The sequence below is a fragment of the Molothrus aeneus genome, chromosome 5 (genome assembly GCF_037042795.1).
Source record: "Molothrus aeneus isolate 106 chromosome 5, BPBGC_Maene_1.0, whole genome shotgun sequence".
NCBI lineage: Eukaryota > Metazoa > Chordata > Aves > Passeriformes > Icteridae > Molothrus > Molothrus aeneus.
This window is the reverse complement of record NC_089650.1, coordinates 60,697,307-60,716,101: the sequence shown is the minus strand read 5'-3', so window position 1 is coordinate 60,716,101 and position 18,795 is coordinate 60,697,307. Positions and strand designations below refer to the sequence as shown.

Genomic DNA, 18,795 nt, shown 5'->3' with positions numbered 1-18,795 from the left:
TTAGCAGGGCCTGCAGTGATGGTTTTAAAGTGAAAGAGGGTAGGTTTATATTGGACATAAGGAAAGAATGATCTACTATGAAGGTGACAATACTCTGTCACAGGTGCCCCAACTCTGGAATTGTTCAAGGACAGGTTGAATGGACCTTTGAGCATCCTGACCAAGTGGGAGGTGCCCCTGCACATGGCAGGGAAGTTGGACTAGATGATCTTTAAATGCCCCTTCCAACCCAAATTTTTATGTGATTATTAATAATAACTACATTGTTGAGCATATCAAGTCTTTATCTCTGTAAATACAGCACTCTGTGGTCTCCTTAATGAGTTTTTTTCTTACAAGTAACAACCTTTTTCTATTCTATCATATTTAGATACATTGACTATTTATTTCAGTTTTTATTAGGATTTATTTTTTATGAGTTAGTACCTCTCAGATTTATGTGGTGACCACCAACAGGGATATTGCACTAACATTGTTCCCTCCAAACCTTTCTTATCTGGGCCAGCTATGGTCTTTAGGACCTCAGTCTTGGCCCCAGTGGCCATTAGGGTTAGGGTTCAGATTTCCACAGGCTTACAGCTCCAGGGACACTGGGGCTGGAAAAGTCCTGCCAAGAGGAGTTTGGCATTTGCATCAGCATTGCTCCCTCCCCCCAGTCTGGTCCACCCACAATGTTGGGACCTCAACCTCAGCCTTCAAGTACCCTCAGGATTGGGGTTCAGAGATCCACAAGGCCTACTGCTTTAAACCTTAAGGGGAAAAACAAAAAGTCAAATACAATAAATTCCAAAACTGATGAATGTTTATGGGATTTCCACTAAATAAAATACCTTTTTTCTTGTGAGACAAAACATATTCAGGATTATTTTATTGCGTCTTTACAAATTCTACCCTATATTATTCTTTATTTTTCCTTTGGGAAATTGACTCAAACTGTCAAAAAAACCCAAAAATCCAGTGTAGAAGCAAAAAAGAGAAATAAAGTAGAAAAAAAAGAGGAAGCAACAAGGAAAACCAAAACATTAGAAACTCACTTTCATGGGACTGAAGCTGTGTCAATTACAGATTATATTTCAGTCCTTCTTGGACTCTTTTCCTCCTTTGGCCTTGACTTTGGCAAAACCACAAATTTCCTAAGTCCTTTTCCTTCCATGCTGTGATGGGCTTCTCCACCACCTCCAACCCCACCATCTGCAGCAGCAGAAGGAAAACGCACAGATGTGCCCCAAATCTTTTCATAGGTATCCTGCCCTGAAGACTTAATACCACAAAGAAGTTCCAGCCTGAACAATAGCACACCTCTCATTTGGGTGAAAACCTGTAGTAACAGGTTCTGTGGTTTTTGAAGGTAAACTGATGTCCCTCTGTATTTTTTGTTGAGCCAGCTAAACAGTAGTTTGATTTTAAATCTAAAATGTTAACACTGGTAACTATCAGAACAACTATCAGAAGTTACAAAGAGCAAACAAAGGTTTGGTTGCTCTATGTTGGATCTAAGGGGGATGGGATTTTTGGCTTTTGTAGGCTCAAAAAATTGGCATAAATTTTTGATGGTAGTGGTTGGTTTTCTATTTTCTCTGCCCATTTTTTCTTCTTTTGGCTTCAGGATCTGGAGTTTATTGGGTGTGTTCTACCTGCAGATGGCTAAAGGTAGCTTCATTTCTTCCATAAATTGCCATGAAAGGTCATTTCAGAGAAAGAGCTGAGGGAATACTGGATTTGGGAGGTTCACTGACAAAGAACCAATTAGATAAGGCAAAACTGAAAAATGCCTAAGCTCGCTGATCAAATTAAGATTTTTTTAATGGTTTCATTTAAATAAAGATATTTAGTTAATTTTGTAATTATGTAAGTCTTGTGCAAAATCATTTGGATTTAATTTCAGCTCTTGTAGAAATAGAGCATGGAGTGAAGTATTGAAATTAAATGTTACACATATTCCAAAAGATACTCCTCCAATTTATTTTCTTTTTCAGCAAAATGTTCAAAGCACTTAGAAAATTTAATCCAATTGTGATAAGTGCTTCAGTACTGCCTTTGCATTTATTACCAGTGTTAACATTTTAGATTTAAAATCAAACTACTGTTTAGCTGGCTCATATTTACTGCTTTATTTATGTGGAACATTTAGAAGGATTAGGACTAGATCCTACCTGGAATAAAACCAGATATGAAAACCCTTTCTGAAGGGAAATATCTATGTTGTCATTGTTTTTCTGAGCAGAGACCTTGCTCTGACAAGGGCTGAGTTATTAACAATTTTCAACTCACGATGTGTTAACAACAAGCATGCAGTTCCTCTCTGGCCATCTAATCCTTGTTAAACAAAAATCCTCCTTATCTGGGTTTGCATAAATTTGTATATTAGCTTTAAATAAAGATAAAGATTGTATCTGATATCACTGAGTTGAACATTTTGACTTCACTCTGAAAAACCTAGCAGTTTATGGTTGATTTTTCAAGCAACTTTTGCTTACACAGTCCTGGAGCTGACCCAGTCTTAGAGTGCGCCAAACAACTGTCTTGTCCCAAAATAGCAGTAATGGTAATTTAACTATTTGAAAGTCAAAATTTTTAAATGTTTTGCTAGGAAAAAATCAGGATAAAGGGGCCAAACAACTAATCTTAGAGACATTTTGTCCAGTCAAGAGCCAGTTTGAAGAGATGGTTTACAGTATTGCTCTTGTTTTTAAGCAACTATCAGAAGTTACAAAGAGCAAACAAAGGTTTGGTTGCTCTATGTTGGATCGAAGGGGGATGGGATTTTTGGCTTTTGTAGGCTCAATATGGGCTGGCATTCTTGAAGAAGAAACTTTCAGAGCACTTTTTCCTGTCAAATAAATTGAATGTTGAGTCACTGCTATAATTAGATAACAGGATAACAGAGAAAAAGAAATTTAAAAGATCTATTGCTTGTATCAGTCCAGGAAGTTATATTCATTCTGCCTTCCTGTTCCAGTCTTATGTTTGTAAATTTTAAGGCTGCTATATATGATTATGACAGAAAGTCTTGCAATAGAGTCACTTTTTAAAGTATGAAATGGTATTTCAACTGTTTTGGTGCAAAATTTGGCTAAAAAAGAAGAAAATAAAAAAAAAAAGAAAATAGTAATAAAATCAATTATATCAAGTTGCCTAAAAATATCATGCAGTGAAAGGAAAAAGGCATGTGAGGAAGCAGACAGAAGCTCTAAAAGGGTGAACTGGCACAGTGAAAAAGAGCATTAACACAGAAACTGGAGGGTAGTCAGGGAATAGCAAATGCAAAATCTGAAGGAGCACTGATGCTTAATTTCTATAGCCTGGACAGGCTTAGCAAAGTAATCTGTTACTGAAGAATGGTGTTACTGATGTTAAGGGAAATGTGAAAATAAAAATTAAGTGAGAAACTGATCTGGGCAAAGGGGCACTGCTATTTCTGTTTCATGAGCTAGAAACAAATGTTCCCTTTCTGCCCTTATAGTCTTGATTTTACTCTTCACACAAAACCATGACTAATTTGTGCCTGTTTATCCTTGTACCAGCATTGTTCATTAGCTAAAATGTGTCTTCTCTCTCTTCTCTCTGCTCTTACAATTTCAGAGGGTGAGCATACACCTTATCTGCCCCCAGCTCATAAAAGCAAAGTACATTTAGTCCCAGGCACCCTGCTTAGCCCTTGTTCCAGTCTGGATTTATTTGTTTCACATGGTTGGCCAGAAGGGTATTCCATAATCAGGATGGGCTCTATCTCACAGGCTATAGATGCAAGGGGATGTAAGAAACCTGGTTCAAAATCACAGTTTTTCACACTCAACCCAGAGTCAAATACTTTACAGGGTCACAGAATAATTTAAACTGGAAAAGACCTCTAAGATCATTGAGTCCAGATATCAATGTAGCACCACCATATTCACCACTAAAGTGTGTCCCTGAGAGCCACATCTGCAATTTTTTGGAAAACTTCCAAGAATGGCAATTTCAGCCCCTCCCTGACCATCCTTTCAGTGGAGAAATTTTTCCTAATATTCAATCTAAACTTCCCTGAAGGAAACCATACCAGGAACAGAAAATAATTAAAATATAAAAGCAATACAGGGGAAACACAACCAGATTACAGGATCATATTTGGTTATCTTGTATCTATGAAATATTAATGAATCATAGTCATTGTGTAAACAACCAACATGAGCAGCAAGCAATTTTTTCCTATTAGTCCCCAAAGTCATAATTTTCTTTTTACTCTCTTATTGCCATCATCATTCATCTTTTTCATCCTGCATGATGTTTGACCCTCCCCTATATTGGCAATTCCTTTGTGTCATCATTAAATTTTAACAGATCAACCACATACCATGAGCCAAGATTACTAATGTAAATTTTAGATGAAATAAGTCCCTAATCTACTTTTCAAGACAATTTTTAATCAACAGTTTGCTTCAACATTTCACTTTTTCTCTTTTAAGTCTATTCCTTACTCATTTTCAAATTCTTGTGCTAATCCTTGACTTTTCTATTTAGCTAATAATTTTCCTTGTGGAATTGAATCAGATGCATTGTAAAAGTCTAAGCAGATTAGATTTATTTCATTTCCTTTGTCCAGAAAATCAAAGTAAAATAGAATCTTAATCCAGTGCAATGAAGTAAGCCTTTGTAAATCCATGTTGTATTTTATCACTTTTTTTCTGTCTTAAATACCTTCAAAATCTAGAATCTATATAAATGAGGCCAGAAACACAAAAAAAATATTTTTTTTGCTTAAGGGCCATGTCATAACTGTGACATAATCATATCTCTATCATATTTTTCCTTAACCTTATTGCATGACATCTCTGCTTCTCTCCTTTGTGAAAGCAGTGAAACTTCTGGTCCTTGTTTTAAATCAGTGATAGTTTTGGCAATTTTTGCTTTATTCTTCAACTTTTTGACCTCAGCAATGCTGTTTTTTCTGGGCATGTTTTGCTAACTTCTAGCATCTCATTTTGTACAGCAAAATTGAGAAGAAATTAATTAATCATCTCTAGTTGGCAGGAAGCTCCAAACCACAGGATTATTTTCTGGATTATTTGCATCTTCATCTGCTGAGCTAGATACAAACAGACGAAAACCTTGCTTTTGGGAAGCTGGACCCCTAGTGCACATAAGGCTGAAGCCGTATTTCTAGACCCATTCTCATCTCTGGATAGAGAGGTTCAAAGATATCTGTGACCAGTTAAATACCTGGAATGACAGCCACTTCATTCCTTAGACACAACAATATGCTTACTATAACTATGAGAGAAACATACAATCTCCTGTTTCTTCTTGCAAACTCCTTGGTCTCGTTTCTCCTCCCCAAACATCTGCAGAGGTTCGCCTTCTTCCTATAAACCCTCTCTTCAAAACTTGAAATCTTTGGAATTATCCCCTTCTTCTTGCCACACCAAAAATTAATTCCTACTTTCCATTTCCTTTTCCTTATTTATACTCTCAAAAATTCTTTCAGCTGCTAAGAAGCCACTTTGCTTCTACATCAAAACATGTTTCCTGTTGGACTGAAAAGCCTGAGGCAAGGCCACTCCTCTCCCCTGACCACAGAGTAAGGGGTGCTTCACTTTCTAGTGCAACAGATGAAGCAACAGACAAAAAAGAAGAAAGTATATATAATAAGAATAAGCATTCTTCATATCATTAAAATTTAGAAAAAATCAGTCATGAGGACCTATGATGAGGAATGAATTAAATGAGTTTGTATAACGAGAACAATAGACATGGTCTCCCTGCTGCACAGAGGCAGTTTCACTTGTTGCAAAAGGTGTTAGTAAATCAGGCTCCCAAAACAGCAACTGTGCAACCAATCCAAAGAGGATTTGCTGAAAGGCACTGCCACAGGATCCAGTGAAATGCCACCTTATCCCACAGGTGGAAAGAGGGCAATGATGCTTTTCTAAATTCTGGATAAACCATAATCTTCATACCCAATTTTCAGACAGAAGGTTCGATGTAAGAAATAATAAACTATCATTGTTGGTTTAATGTAGTAAACATTTTGATATCATAAATTTACTGCTGATGGTTGCTTCCACAGATTTTTGGGCAACATGTGCCAGTTTTCACTCTGCAAAGTTATATTGTGCTGTAACCATCCTCTAGTACTCTGCTCTTCGATACTTATGGCATCTCCCAGCTTGTTTGATGTGTGAGCTGAAATATTAACCCTTAAAGCTGCTGTAATGGAAGTAGCTTTCATTCAAATAAACTTACATCACATAACCACTTTACTTTCTCTTTGAAAAACAAATTCTCTATTATTCATTTAGCAACAGAGTTGTTAAAAAAACAGGCTCATTTTTTTCTTGTTAAGCAGATTTCACCAAATGAAACCATATTAGAAAATGTGATGAAACATGAAATGGATTGATGATATTTTACCAACACAGAGTATTACAATGATGAGTTTTCATTTTTCACTGTTACCATTACAACCTTGGTATTTAGGGGTCAAGTTGAGTAGCTGTAGATTGTATTGGAATTAAACTATAGCTTAGAATTTCTGGGTTGCCAAGAGTTTTACAAAACAAGCTACGGGAAGAATTTTTTTTAATTTATTTTTTACTGGTTGTACATATTCTTCTTCATTCTTTTTGGTTGCTTTGAAAAAAAAGCAGTTTTTTTTTAATACAAAATGTTCTTTGCAAAAATTTCTACATTTCTGGGTATTTTGTAAGCATTTTGTTTGAAACATTGAAGATTTTTCCAGTTCAAAAGAGAAAAATAGCTACCAAACAGATGCACTAGCTATTTCAAAATAATCCCTCCTGCAACACCAACAGAAAACTGCACTGTTGATTGCCACTGCTTAATATTGTTTCCCACACATTTAGAAAGCCATGATTTTCAGAGTGAAATATCCAGGACAGTTCACTGAAATGAGGCTTGGCATCCAGATTGCCTGCCTGGCTGTAATCACCCTTCGAGTTATTGAGCTTGTAAATCACATATCAAAACATGGGAATACATCAATTAATGTTCCACTGGAAACAAATCAAGGACAATCCTACAGTGTGACATTCTGCCAGTTTTTATTTTCAACAGACATGGGGAAGGAGCTGAAATGTTTAGTCACAGCCTCTATTTACCCAATCTGTCTTATATACTATTGCATAATGCTATCACAATATTAATATGCAAATTGCCTCTCAAATAAAAGCCATGCTTTCCCTGTTGATTTTCAGCACAGCTTCTGTTACAAAGGAAAATACTTAGCACTTATATTCCTTTTTCATCTTCAAAACTCCTTCAGTATATTTTAATTAATCCTTTTCCTTTTAATTTTCTGACCCTGCATTAGGTTTTCTGCCTCCTTTACCCCTGTATTCTCAAGGTTATGTCTCCCACTTGATGTCTCCCATAGACTTCTCATATTTAAAAAATATTAGAATATCCTCATCTCTTCTCATGCTTAGAAAACAGACCTCAGGAGACTGGCCAGAGGAAAGGCCTAGTCAAGGGCAAAGGAAGTTTCCAAAGTGAAAAAGAAGCAGAGAAACTCCATTTCCAGGGATTACTGATCAAATCTAGCACAGCTGCTGCTTTTCCTTAGCAGGCACCTCAGGCTGCTCTCAGGCAGCCCCTGGAGGGCGGTGGTGGCTCCTCTGCAGGGCACAGGGCAGGCTGGGCTCAGCTGCCCTCAAGGACAGGGCCTGGGCAGCCAGTCCAAGGCAGCAGAGGAGGAAAAGCAGCAGCCCCTTACAGAGAGCAGCCTCTCCTCGAAGGGGATTTCTGCTGCAAAATGTTGAGTGGGAGGCAGAACACGCTCAGGTCCTACGAGGATTTCAAAACACTGATTTGTGTTATAAAAGGAAAACTCTCAGTCTAGATTTCTCCTCTAAGACACTGAGATCCCTCTCTTTTTTATTGCTCACTTTTAATGATTAATTAATTTGTTATACCCTGAGCTATTTTTATTTTCTGTGTGCTTTATGTAGATGTTTTGATGACAATTTCAAACCCTGGGCTACTAATGCACACCAGCTGAGGTGCTCAGTGCCCTTCTGAAGATCAGTCCCAAAATGGGCATCACTCTGACCTGCTTAAACTGTAAACCCAGGATTTCATCAGTGCATGGGACAAATGCTGATCTGCTTCAAAAGGTTATGTTTCACTCCCAGAGGACAGATGGGTGCACATGGGACTTGGCAGTGAGCTGCCATAGAAAAGTAAAATTCTTGTGGTACTCCTGGAGTCAGTCATCTGCATTTCAAAGTGGACAAAAGGTTTATTGTACTCAAGGGAGGGAGAGCTGGACATTTAAAGTCATGTTTTCTATCATAGCTATTGATGGAAATAAGCTGAGATTGTTACAGTTTTCATATATTTTAAGAGGTAGAATATGACAAGTGCTACACTTTAAAAGAAAATATTTCTGTTATTTCAGTGTATCATCTTGAAATATCAAAAGAAATCTTACTCTTTTTTTGTTCCTGTTAGTTTCAAGAGACAATAATTTTTAATTTATCAGTAATTTTATTTATGAATCTTTATTTTCACTTTATTTTCTGATATATGTAGGGAGTAAATATTAAACTATCCACATCTCCAGTTACCAGGACATTCTACCTGTTTTTAGAATACTTCTTAACCAAAAGCATGTGTTGAATGAACACAGAATTTAAAGATGACTTAAAATTAACAGATACTTGGTGTATTAGCTGATACACTACATACTTTGCTCTGTTCTTGCAAATATTCTGGGCAGTAGATGCAAAAAACTGTATTTCAAATGCAGGTTACACAGCCATGGTTAGTTTATAATTCATACAAGATATTAAATTTATTATTAAGTCGTCAGAGATGTGTTTTAAGCCTTTTAGTCCTAGGCCAGCATCATTGGTAGAGTGTTTGTATCTAGTAAATCTGTGATGCTGGACACAGACACAGATCTGTGTTTGCTTGCACTGCATGCACTCTCACTTCACTGGACTTTCTAGATTGTGCCAAAAATCACAAACTTCAAAGGATTGAGTGAGAGCAGATTGTTAACTGCAGTAATTGATCATTTGAGTAGCTTGGTATCTTCTGAAAGCATTCATGTTCCTCTGTGTCATTACTTTTTGTTTATCTTGCACTTGCCCTTCTTAGGGTTTGAGTATTTACACTTGTACATATATATATATATTTATATAGATGTATATACAGTCAGATTTCCTTTGTCCTCCTTGTAGGGAGAAAAAAACCCAACAAACAAAATAACTACTCAACTTACTTCCCCTCACACCCTCTTAAAAAAATCATAGTTACTATAGAAACAGCTATTAAACAGAGAGTAACAGTAATTAATAACATCTGCAAGTGCAATATGAAGTCTACAACACAATTAATTCAAACATTTGGAGTGGTTTGTGCAGAGCTGCCCTTTGTTGCTTTGCATGGAATGGCAGACTGTACAGTCCCAATTATAACAAGGGGGCTTAACATTACCATAGTGATATATTATGGCTTCTGAAATAGTTTGGACTGTCATTAACCCATATAAATAAATCACATCATTATTCTATAGCTTAATGGCACATGATTCCAGAAAAAAATGGACCCATATATATTCTGTGGGCAAATGCAAACATTTTACTTTACCCTTTCAAATACAGCAACATAAAAATCTCACTTGCTGCTGAAATGAGAGCAGAACCTTGAAATGTAACTTTTTAAATCCCTTCCTTCATTTGAATTATAGAGACATGGGCAGATCAGATGAAGTTTACCTACAGCTGCTTTTATCTTTTGACTTTTCACTTTAAAAGTCAAAATGGAATTTTTTAAGAACAGCCAATTAAAGATTTTTAATAAATCATGAAAGAGATGAGAGAACTTGCATGTCTTCAGGCTTTATTGAAGAAGGAATATTATAAATATTTATTTGTTATTTTATTATTTCTGAAGGCTACTTGGCATCAAGTCTACCATCTATCCCACCAGCTTCCCTCATTAGAAACTATTAGCATACAAAAGAATCAAATTTTCCTTAAATCATTTTTGCAGCTGGTGTAAAATGTGTAGCAGAAGCTGTCTTAGCAGATTGAGGTGTACTGTGTGATAGAGGAGGGAGCTCTGCCTTCTCCCTGAACACAAGGCTTGGGTCTTGTGCTCCTTTGGGCGCTCTGTGCCCTTTGTTCCCTGAGCTGATCAGCTCTGCTTAGGGGCAGGGCACAGCAGATGGGCCTGACCCGGCCAACGGGGCCACCTGGCTCTGACCCAGCACAGGGCAAAGCCTCTGCTCTGCTCCCCTGCCATAACAGAGACTTGGCTTCTTCCTGCCACTCTTTTTGCCATCTTTTAAAACTAAGTGGACAAGTGCACTTGTGTAGACCACACCTCTCTTGGTGAGCTCGTTCCTCTTTTTCCTCTTCGTTACCTCTCCCACTTACTGGCATGTCTTCCTTATCTGCACACAATTTTTCTTCCCTTTACTGTCTCATCTTCCTAATGATTTTTTTCCTCCTCATTCCTGTTTTCCTGATTCACTTTACCCTTTTCTCACTTATCTCCTTTTAAAAAATTTCTTTTCCTTGTATGATATGTAACGAAGACAATATGCATGTTCTTATTTCCACATGCATGGCCTTCCTTCTTTACATTTACCTCCTGTTATTTTCTTATTTCTGCTCTATAATCATTCATTCTTACTTTTTCTCCATCCCCCTGCCCAGTATTCCTTCTAAGTTGTTTTTATATTTACTACTAGTTTACAAAGCAAATCAAACAGGATACCAATAGTCAACAATCCATATTTTAGGGCAGGATGAACCATTCTGTGGAGGTACTGGTCTATGCCCATTGACTACAACTGGGTAAGAAAAAAGGAAACCCTTTCCTCATAGGCAATCTATGAGTATCTCACCAAATGCAGAACAAAAAGAGCAACAGCTGTTCTCCAAAAAGGGGGCACAAATACAACCTTCCTACTAAAGTTCAGCCTACTCTGTTGAACTTCCAAAAGTAGCACCTGTGGCTGGATGGCACAACAGCACCTGCTCCTTTGCAGGAACATTGAAGTAAAATCTCAGCAATAACTTTGGAATGTGCCTTTGACAACCACCTGGTTAATTAGGTTAAATGGATTAAGTAAGTATGAGATGCTGAGATGGCTTAATTCCATTTGGCTGATAGTGGTTGGCCATGATTATTCTGTTGCCATCACAGAGAGTGCCTCTCCATGGGCCAATGTACCTTCTTTTAATCCTATGAAGTTGCAAGAGACGAGATTTCAGGAGAGGCCCATCCTTACATTTAGAAAGTCATCTACTGGCATAGGAATATATTTCACAGGGTGAAAACAATGGAGAAAATTGTCTGATTTGAGAGGTTAAAGAAGAAACATAATATAAATATAAATATAAATATAAATATAAATATAAATATAAATATAAATATAAATATAAATATAAATATAAATATAAATATAAATATAAATGTTTTGGGGGTTTTTTGTTTCAAGAAAGAACTGTATATGCTTCAAGTCAGTGGAAGGGATGGAATAAAGTAAATTAAAATTAAAATAGATTAGGGACTTGGTAGAAAATAGACAAGGTTGGACAAAAATACTGTCAATTTCAACCTTATAAAACATATGTTATTTGTATAAGACTACTCTTAGAAGTTATATTTCTTTACAAGTTCAAAACATACCACAGTTTAACATTTATAATTGAGGGTGTCCTCCAGCAAGATGACTGACATTCCTGGTTTTCTGAGAATAGTGTCACAACAACAATATGAGATTTACAATGAGCACTTTTACATTATAGTGAGAAATATAATGCAGTGATTAATGAACAAAAAAAAAATCAGTTTTCCTTTGAAACTCAGAAACATAATAATGATAATATTAGAACGAACACAGGGTGTTTCAGAACCAAACTACTATTTCCATATAGTGCCACAGTGTAAGCTCTGCAACTTACAACTAACAACTAAAACATCCCTGTGTTATTAACACTGCTTTCAACATAGCCCAGAGCAAAGCCCCATACTAGCTACTCTGGAGAAAATCAACTCTGCACCAAGCAAAATCAGCACCATGTTTGAAGTTTTAGACTGTAACTTGGTTATAAACTATTTTTCTTTTTATTCACTGGGAGGAATTTTATTGTTCTGGACTCCAAGTTTCAATATTGAGTTATCCCAAAGTTATTGTTGGTTTAACTGCAGTATCAAAAAACCCAAGTGTGAAAATGCATACAGCTCTAATGACTAGAGTTAGAATGAATGCTTTCCTCAAATCTGACAATAACAAGAAAAGCATAAACACTCATATCAATTAGTGAAGGTTTTGCTACCAGATCCAGCATGCTCACTCAAATATGAAAATCACAAGGGTGAGAACAAAACAGTGTTGATTATTTTGCTGTTGGATGTAGGTCACAAAGTTTTTGCAATATAAATTTTATCAAATTCAAATATGTAAAACAATTCATCCCACTTGCAATGGGCTGTATCTTGCATTTCCATCTGGTGCAGACTCCAGTAAGACCATTTTTACCCCTGAAATTAAAAATTGAGATCAATCTGTCTCTAGTCAGTCCTCCACCAGCAAATAGAATGAGAACTATTCAGCAAGATTATCCCTCCTTCCTATGTAAAACACAGACATAAAGAAGATATTACATGCCAAGAAGAAAACAGTATTTTGGTATGTGGCACTGATTATCATAGAACTACAGAACCACAGAATCATTTAGGTTAGAAAAGACTTTTAAGATTATATCATTCAACTGCTAACCCAGCACTGCCAAGACCAGCACTAAACTATGTTCCTAAGTGCCACATCTACACATCTTTTAAATACCTCCAGGTATGGTGACTCAACCACTTTACTGGGCTGTCTGTTCCAGTGCCTGACAACCCTTTGATTAAGAAATCTTTTCTAATATCCCATCTAAACCTTCCCTGGTGCAACTTGAGGCCATTTCCACTTGTTCTATTACTTGCTACTCATGAGAAGAGACTGACCCCACCTTTCTACAACCTCTTTTCAGGCAGTTGTACAGAGTGATAAGGTCCACCCTGAGCCTCCTTTCATCCAGGCTAAACATCTCCAGCTCCCTCAGCCACCCCTCATCAGCCTTGTGCTTTACACCTTTCTCCAGGGTCATGCACACACTTCTTGCCATATTTCAGCAAGCACATTTTGGCTGAACCCAGCAACATCTGGGAGTCCCATCTAGGGGAGTACGTGTTACACCAAGCACAAAGGTGGAATGTGCTCAGCAAAATGCTGATCAGGGCTGGCAAGAACAAAGCCAGTACAGATTTATTGCCTATTATGCCCCCACAAAAGACACTTAAGGCACTTGGTAATCGTGCCTCATCTATTCACACAAGTGCTGCAATCACTGCACGTGTGGTCTTAACCTGTCACTGGAATCAAGAATCTTTCTGAAAATGCTGATTACTGAAGAATGAGTTTATTTACAAGTATAAAACCAGATTAATAAAACTTTGATTCTGGTGTTAACATCGAAAATTTGGATTTTTTTTTAAATGGTTAAGAGACAGAGGGCTCTGTTCCTTTGTCTTTTATGTTAGATTTGCAATGGTTTAAATAAGACATGAAAACATAAATAATATATCCAGAAAGTGAAATAAAAGAGAAAAGCTTGATCATTAATTTATACTTGCTACGGATTAAATGAACTGAGAAGAAGCCTTTGATGCAAATAAAATGTTGTAGTTTTGCTATAGGAATTTTTTTTCTGACATATGGATTACCGTGGTCAGTTGAAAGATTTCTAGTACTTTCAGTAGAATCATAGAATAGAATCTTTTAGGTTGGAAAGGATCTTCAAGGTAAGAGTCCAACCACAAGCCTAACCCTGCCAAGTCCACCAAACAGCTACACAGCAAACTTTCTGTAAGATTCCTCATTCTATCAATACCTGTTGTTCCTGTGCTCCTTCACAGAAAGGTCTCGATCAGATATGACAGGAAATAAATTCAGAATGAAGTGAAGTAAGAATGAAGATTTACTTTCGTTGTTTGTCATTCAAGTGCTTAAAAAAAAAGATTTGTCTGCTGTAATAGATCTTTAGGAATCTCAATGCAGATAAATTACAAGAATTTCTGCAGTGCAATGCTACTGTGAAGTACAAGCCATGTATTTAAAACAGTGACTATATAAGAAAATAGTTTAATCAGCAAATGTAAAGAAATTGATTGTTTAGGAGGCTTGAATGGCTTTTTAAAACTTCATGATGGAACTACATTTGTGCTTTTTTTTTCTGCATTATGGGACATTGAAGACATAGCAGGAAACTGAACTCTGCTAATTTAATGTTCTATGTCAATCACACTTTCTTGTTGAAGGTAGTGGGAACTCATTTGAGGCCTATTCCTCATGTCCATATACAGCTGTAGGATGAGGTCAGCATTTCTAAACCTTCTGCATCTTAATTAAATACCTGGAAAATGAATGAATTTTTAGGCCATAAATAACTAGGTGAACCAAAGACTGGCTGATTAGTAAATAATAAATTGTTCATGGAATAAGTCCTGCTTTCTTTTCTTCCCCATGCTTCAGGCTGGCACTGGATTCCTGAGTTTCAGATTTAAAAAAAAGGCAAAACTTCAAAACCTGACTTCCAGCCTTACTTAATTTTACTGTTATTTGATGCCACCTTTTATCAAAACCGGGCTCCAGTTCAAGTTTACTTGTAAATCCTGAAAAGCTTGTGGGTTGATCTTGAGCTGTTTATCACAGAATGCCACAGCCCTTGTCAAGCTCCATTTTCCAGCCCTGGCTGCTCCTCCTCACCTCAACCAGCTTGTTTGGAGCTCACCTGTATCTTTCTCCTCCATGCTGGAGCCTCATACAGACAACTTCTCTCTTTCATCCCCGAATTTCAGTGAGCTCCACAGGCACTCACATTGCTCACAGCAGGATTAACTTGTAGAGGGTCTTGTTATATAGTTGTAAATAGCACAGTAGATTGCAAGCTTTGAATACGTTTTTATTAAATCATAGCAGTATTTCCTCTTCAATCTTTTTCACTTTTCAGCTGTTTTCAGTGTATTAGGACTGATTCATCCAGACCTTACAGTGCTAGGTGGGGTGTCAAGCAACCCATGCATTGCACAGTTCCATTGCTGGCCACGTGTTACTGTTGTTGGGACTATTTCCAGCTTTAATTATTGCCCTAAGAAGCTCTATAAGCATCAGAAGTGAGGCTTACAGAAAATTGTACTAATGATGAAAGAAACATTCCTGTGTAGCCCTTCAGTTATCTACTTATTATTTTTCATTATCACTCCCTGATCTTCTGGTCTCCTTTACATTATATTGAAATGGTACTTGTGAGTAAGGGTGGTCTTGCTTATTCTCACCTACCAAAACCATTTCCTCTGTGTGTTTGCACAATTACCTGCACCCTCTCTTTCCCACACCAACATGTCAGTACTTTTCTGTGTGCCCACTCCAGTGGGTTATCCCCTGGGAGAACACCTCTTTCCCAGCTCAGTGCCCACAGCTTGCTCACAGGCCCATGGGGGCAGCACTGCTGGGAATTTAACATGAACTTCCCTGCTGAGAAGAGAATAAATGGGTATATGCTCGATCCTTCAGATAGGGAAGGAGCAAGGTGGGGCATTCCCATTTATTCTGGAGGGGTGTTGTCAGTGTTAATCCATTACTGTGCTGCCCGCTGCAGAACTGTAGGTGCTTTGGGGTACAACTAACTGAAGAGCATCTGGTTCCTGGGAACTCAGCAGAGTTTAGGCACGAACTTGAGCCAAACTCCAGAGTCCTTTCAAAGAGCAGAATCAGTGGTTTTGTTCAATTTTCATGTTCATAACTGAATTGATAACTTGATACTGATAATGCTACTCTTAGCGCGAGAGCCCAAATATGAGGAGCTTTATCTGAGTAAATTACTTTATCTAAGTAAATTTGTCATGGTCTTGTGCAACCTGTACTAGTTCACATCTCCAGCCCCCTTCCTCTGTGTGTTTCTTCAAGACTTTAATCCATTCCCTACCATCTTTCTATCCCAGATCTCCTCACAATCTGTCTCACGTGAAGCAGAACTTTTGTGCCACAGGGCCATGACTGTGCTGGTGCCCTTGACATCCCCGTGGGGAAGCAGAAATACTCAGCTGAGCAGTTACAGGTAAGTACCCAAAGAGGTGCCACTTCATGAGGCAAAACTGTCAGGGGCTATGGAGTCCAACAAAAGCTGAGCTATAGATACTCTTCAGACTGTTTGAGTCTAAAGGCTGCAGAACCATTTTAGAAAATGCTATTTCAAACTTGCATCCAAACCCTGATGAATCCTACGTACCTATGGGTAGGTGGATAGGTGAAGACAACTGGGAGTTCTTCCCACGAGCTCTCCAGTGCCAGCTCCAATCCAGAGACAATGTAGATGAGTGACTGCATGCTTTACAGATTGCAACTGAAATATCGTGCTGGCTTTGAGCCCGGGCAATGTGAGCACTCAATTCTTCATTTGTGCATCTCAGTTTTGATCCCTTTGCCACCTTTAAAATAGAGATGAGCACTTGCCTGTTTTATAGAAATTGTTGTGGGTTAGTACATTCAAGATGTGATCCTTAAATACAAAGGATGTAAAAGCAAAATGAATACTGGGTCTGCTCTTTCATTTTTACCTGTTGAACTAAGTAAATATATTAAAATATAAATATGTAATGACATAGAAAGAAAAAAACAAACAAAACCAACTCACAGATCAAAAAGAAAACCAGATTTGTCACTGAACTTTTAACTGCTTTAACACATAGGCTAAGAAATATGTCCCTGGATTACTTTCTACATTTATACCGAGAGCGTATAGTTGCCACAGAGACTGGTGCGCGTGAACAAACGAAAGGAGGGGAGAGGCAATGCGTCCTCTGGATTTCCAGAGGGATCTGAAATGAATAACCGGGTTAGCGATGCGGCGGGGCGGGGGTGAAGCCCGAGGACCCCCGGCCGTGCCCGGGGGCGGCTCCGCGGAGGCGCTCGGGGATGCTGCGGGCCCGGGACGCTGCCAAGCGCGGGGGCGGCGGCCGGGCGGGCTCCGCGGGGCTGAGCGGCGCTGCTCCAGCCGGCCGCGGGGAGGGAGAGCGGCATTTATAGCTCCATCCATGAGATACCTATTTAAATCGCAGCCCCGACTGGTGGCACACGGGCCGTGTGCGGCGGCGGCTGCTGCTGCTGCCGCCGAGAAGGGAGGAGGGGGCTGGAATTAAAATAAGGCACGAAGCGGTTTTAAAAATAGCGAGCGGGCCGCGCGGGGCGGGGCGGGGCGGCGGCAGCGCGGCCCCGGGGCGGCCCGGCCGGGAGTTCCTGGGAGCCTTGTATGGAGCGCGGCCGCCGCAGGGCCCGGCCCGCCCCCGCCGCTCGCCGAGACTTTCCCCGCTGCCGGCAGCGAGGGCAGGAGCCGGCAGCGATCCGCCCGTCTCCAACTCCATCGCCTGCCTCCCTCCCTCTTCTCCCAGGAGCCGCCACCCCGCCTGCCTCTCCCCTCCTCTTTCTGCTCTGCAATCAGTGGAATAAATCAGGGAAGGACGCGCGCACACACACGCAGAGTGGGATCTGTTACAAAAGTAGCGCTGATGGCGGCGGATCGGATGGAGCTGGAGCTGCTGCTGGAGTAGCAGAGAGTGGAGTATCTCTCGCTCGCTCTCTTTTCTCTGTTTCGCCTCTTCTCCCACTCCACCCACAGATCTCCATCGTTTCTCCTCCTCCCCACCCTCGGCCGCGCTCCCGCTTTTCCGCGCATCTCTGGGCTGCGCCTCCTGCGAGGGGGCGGGTGGGGGGAGCGGAGGAGGCTTTAAAGAACCACGGCCCCCCCCGCACCGCCACACACCATAATTGAATTTATTATTATTGCCGTCTCGCCGACTTGGGGAAGGGGGATCGATCTTCGATCAGGAAGATGGCTGCTGGCTGGCTGCTGGTCTTTAGCCTGACACTTTTCCAGTCCGTGGTGATGAACCACTCCTCGGAGGGACCCTTCCCCTCGGCCACCACGTAAGTCCCAGCGGGGTCCGGGGGTCCGGGGCGGGGGCACGGCCGGGGCGGGGGCGCTCCTCGGCGCCAGAGATAGCGACAATACAAAGGGAAATCAAGTTAGACCGGGCGGAAAGTGAAGATGGGGAAAAAAATTTGTAGATTTTCGGCAGCTTTTGCTTGGAAGAGTCAGGGTAGCTGAAGGTCCCGCCGGGTCGCCGGGAGGGGGAAGCTCCGGTGACGGCCGGCGGCGGGACTTTTGAGATAAAGGCTTTTCCTCGGAATCCCGCTCCGGAGCGGCTCCCAGATCCACCCCGTCAGGTCATCCTTGTGGAGAAGAAAGTTTCGAGTTACACAGAGTCCGCCCCTTCCTCCCACAGAGGTTATTCCAGCCCTGGATGGAGTTTCAACACTGTTTATAAAAAACCCTGAAAACTTTGGCAATTCGATCGAAATGCCCACGGAGGGCGGATTTCGTTGCCTTTCCGCGGCCGGCATGGGGAGCGGGGCACGGCCGGGAGCTCCGAGCCCCGGCTCCCTCCTGCCTGGCCGGGCTCCGCGGGGTCCCGCCCGAGGGGCTTCCACACACTTAAAGCCACACAAAAGAAGTGTTTTCCTCAGCCCCGGCCTTGCAGATCGTCACTTCTCAGAAATATCTTCTCGAGAGCTGAAGGATGCTCGCGGTGCACGCAGCTCGGTGCCTTGCCTGGCCCTGAGATAGAAATCTTTAAAGCGCTGCAGAATTATTAGCATGAAAGTGTTGCCCAGAGCGGTGCAAAGATCAAATAATGATGATGCAATAAAAGAAAGGCAAAAGGAAGCCAATACGTATT

The 18,795-nt window shown here is 40.1% G+C and overlaps 1 protein-coding gene across 3 annotated transcripts in view; it reads left to right on the top strand.

Moving 5' to 3' along the window:
• Positions 1-17,383: 17,383 nt before the first annotated feature.
• The window catches only part of CACNA2D1 (calcium voltage-gated channel auxiliary subunit alpha2delta 1), a 366,545-nt gene continuing 365,133 nt past the window's right edge, over positions 17,384-18,795 (top strand). For all 3 annotated transcript variants that reach the window (XM_066550936.1, XM_066550937.1, XM_066550938.1), the window contains exon 1: positions 17,384-17,983. In XM_066550936.1, coding sequence (XP_066407033.1) covers positions 17,889-17,983 — 95 coding nt within the window. In that variant the 5' untranslated portion in view covers positions 17,384-17,888. The remainder of the gene's footprint in view (positions 17,984-18,795) is intronic.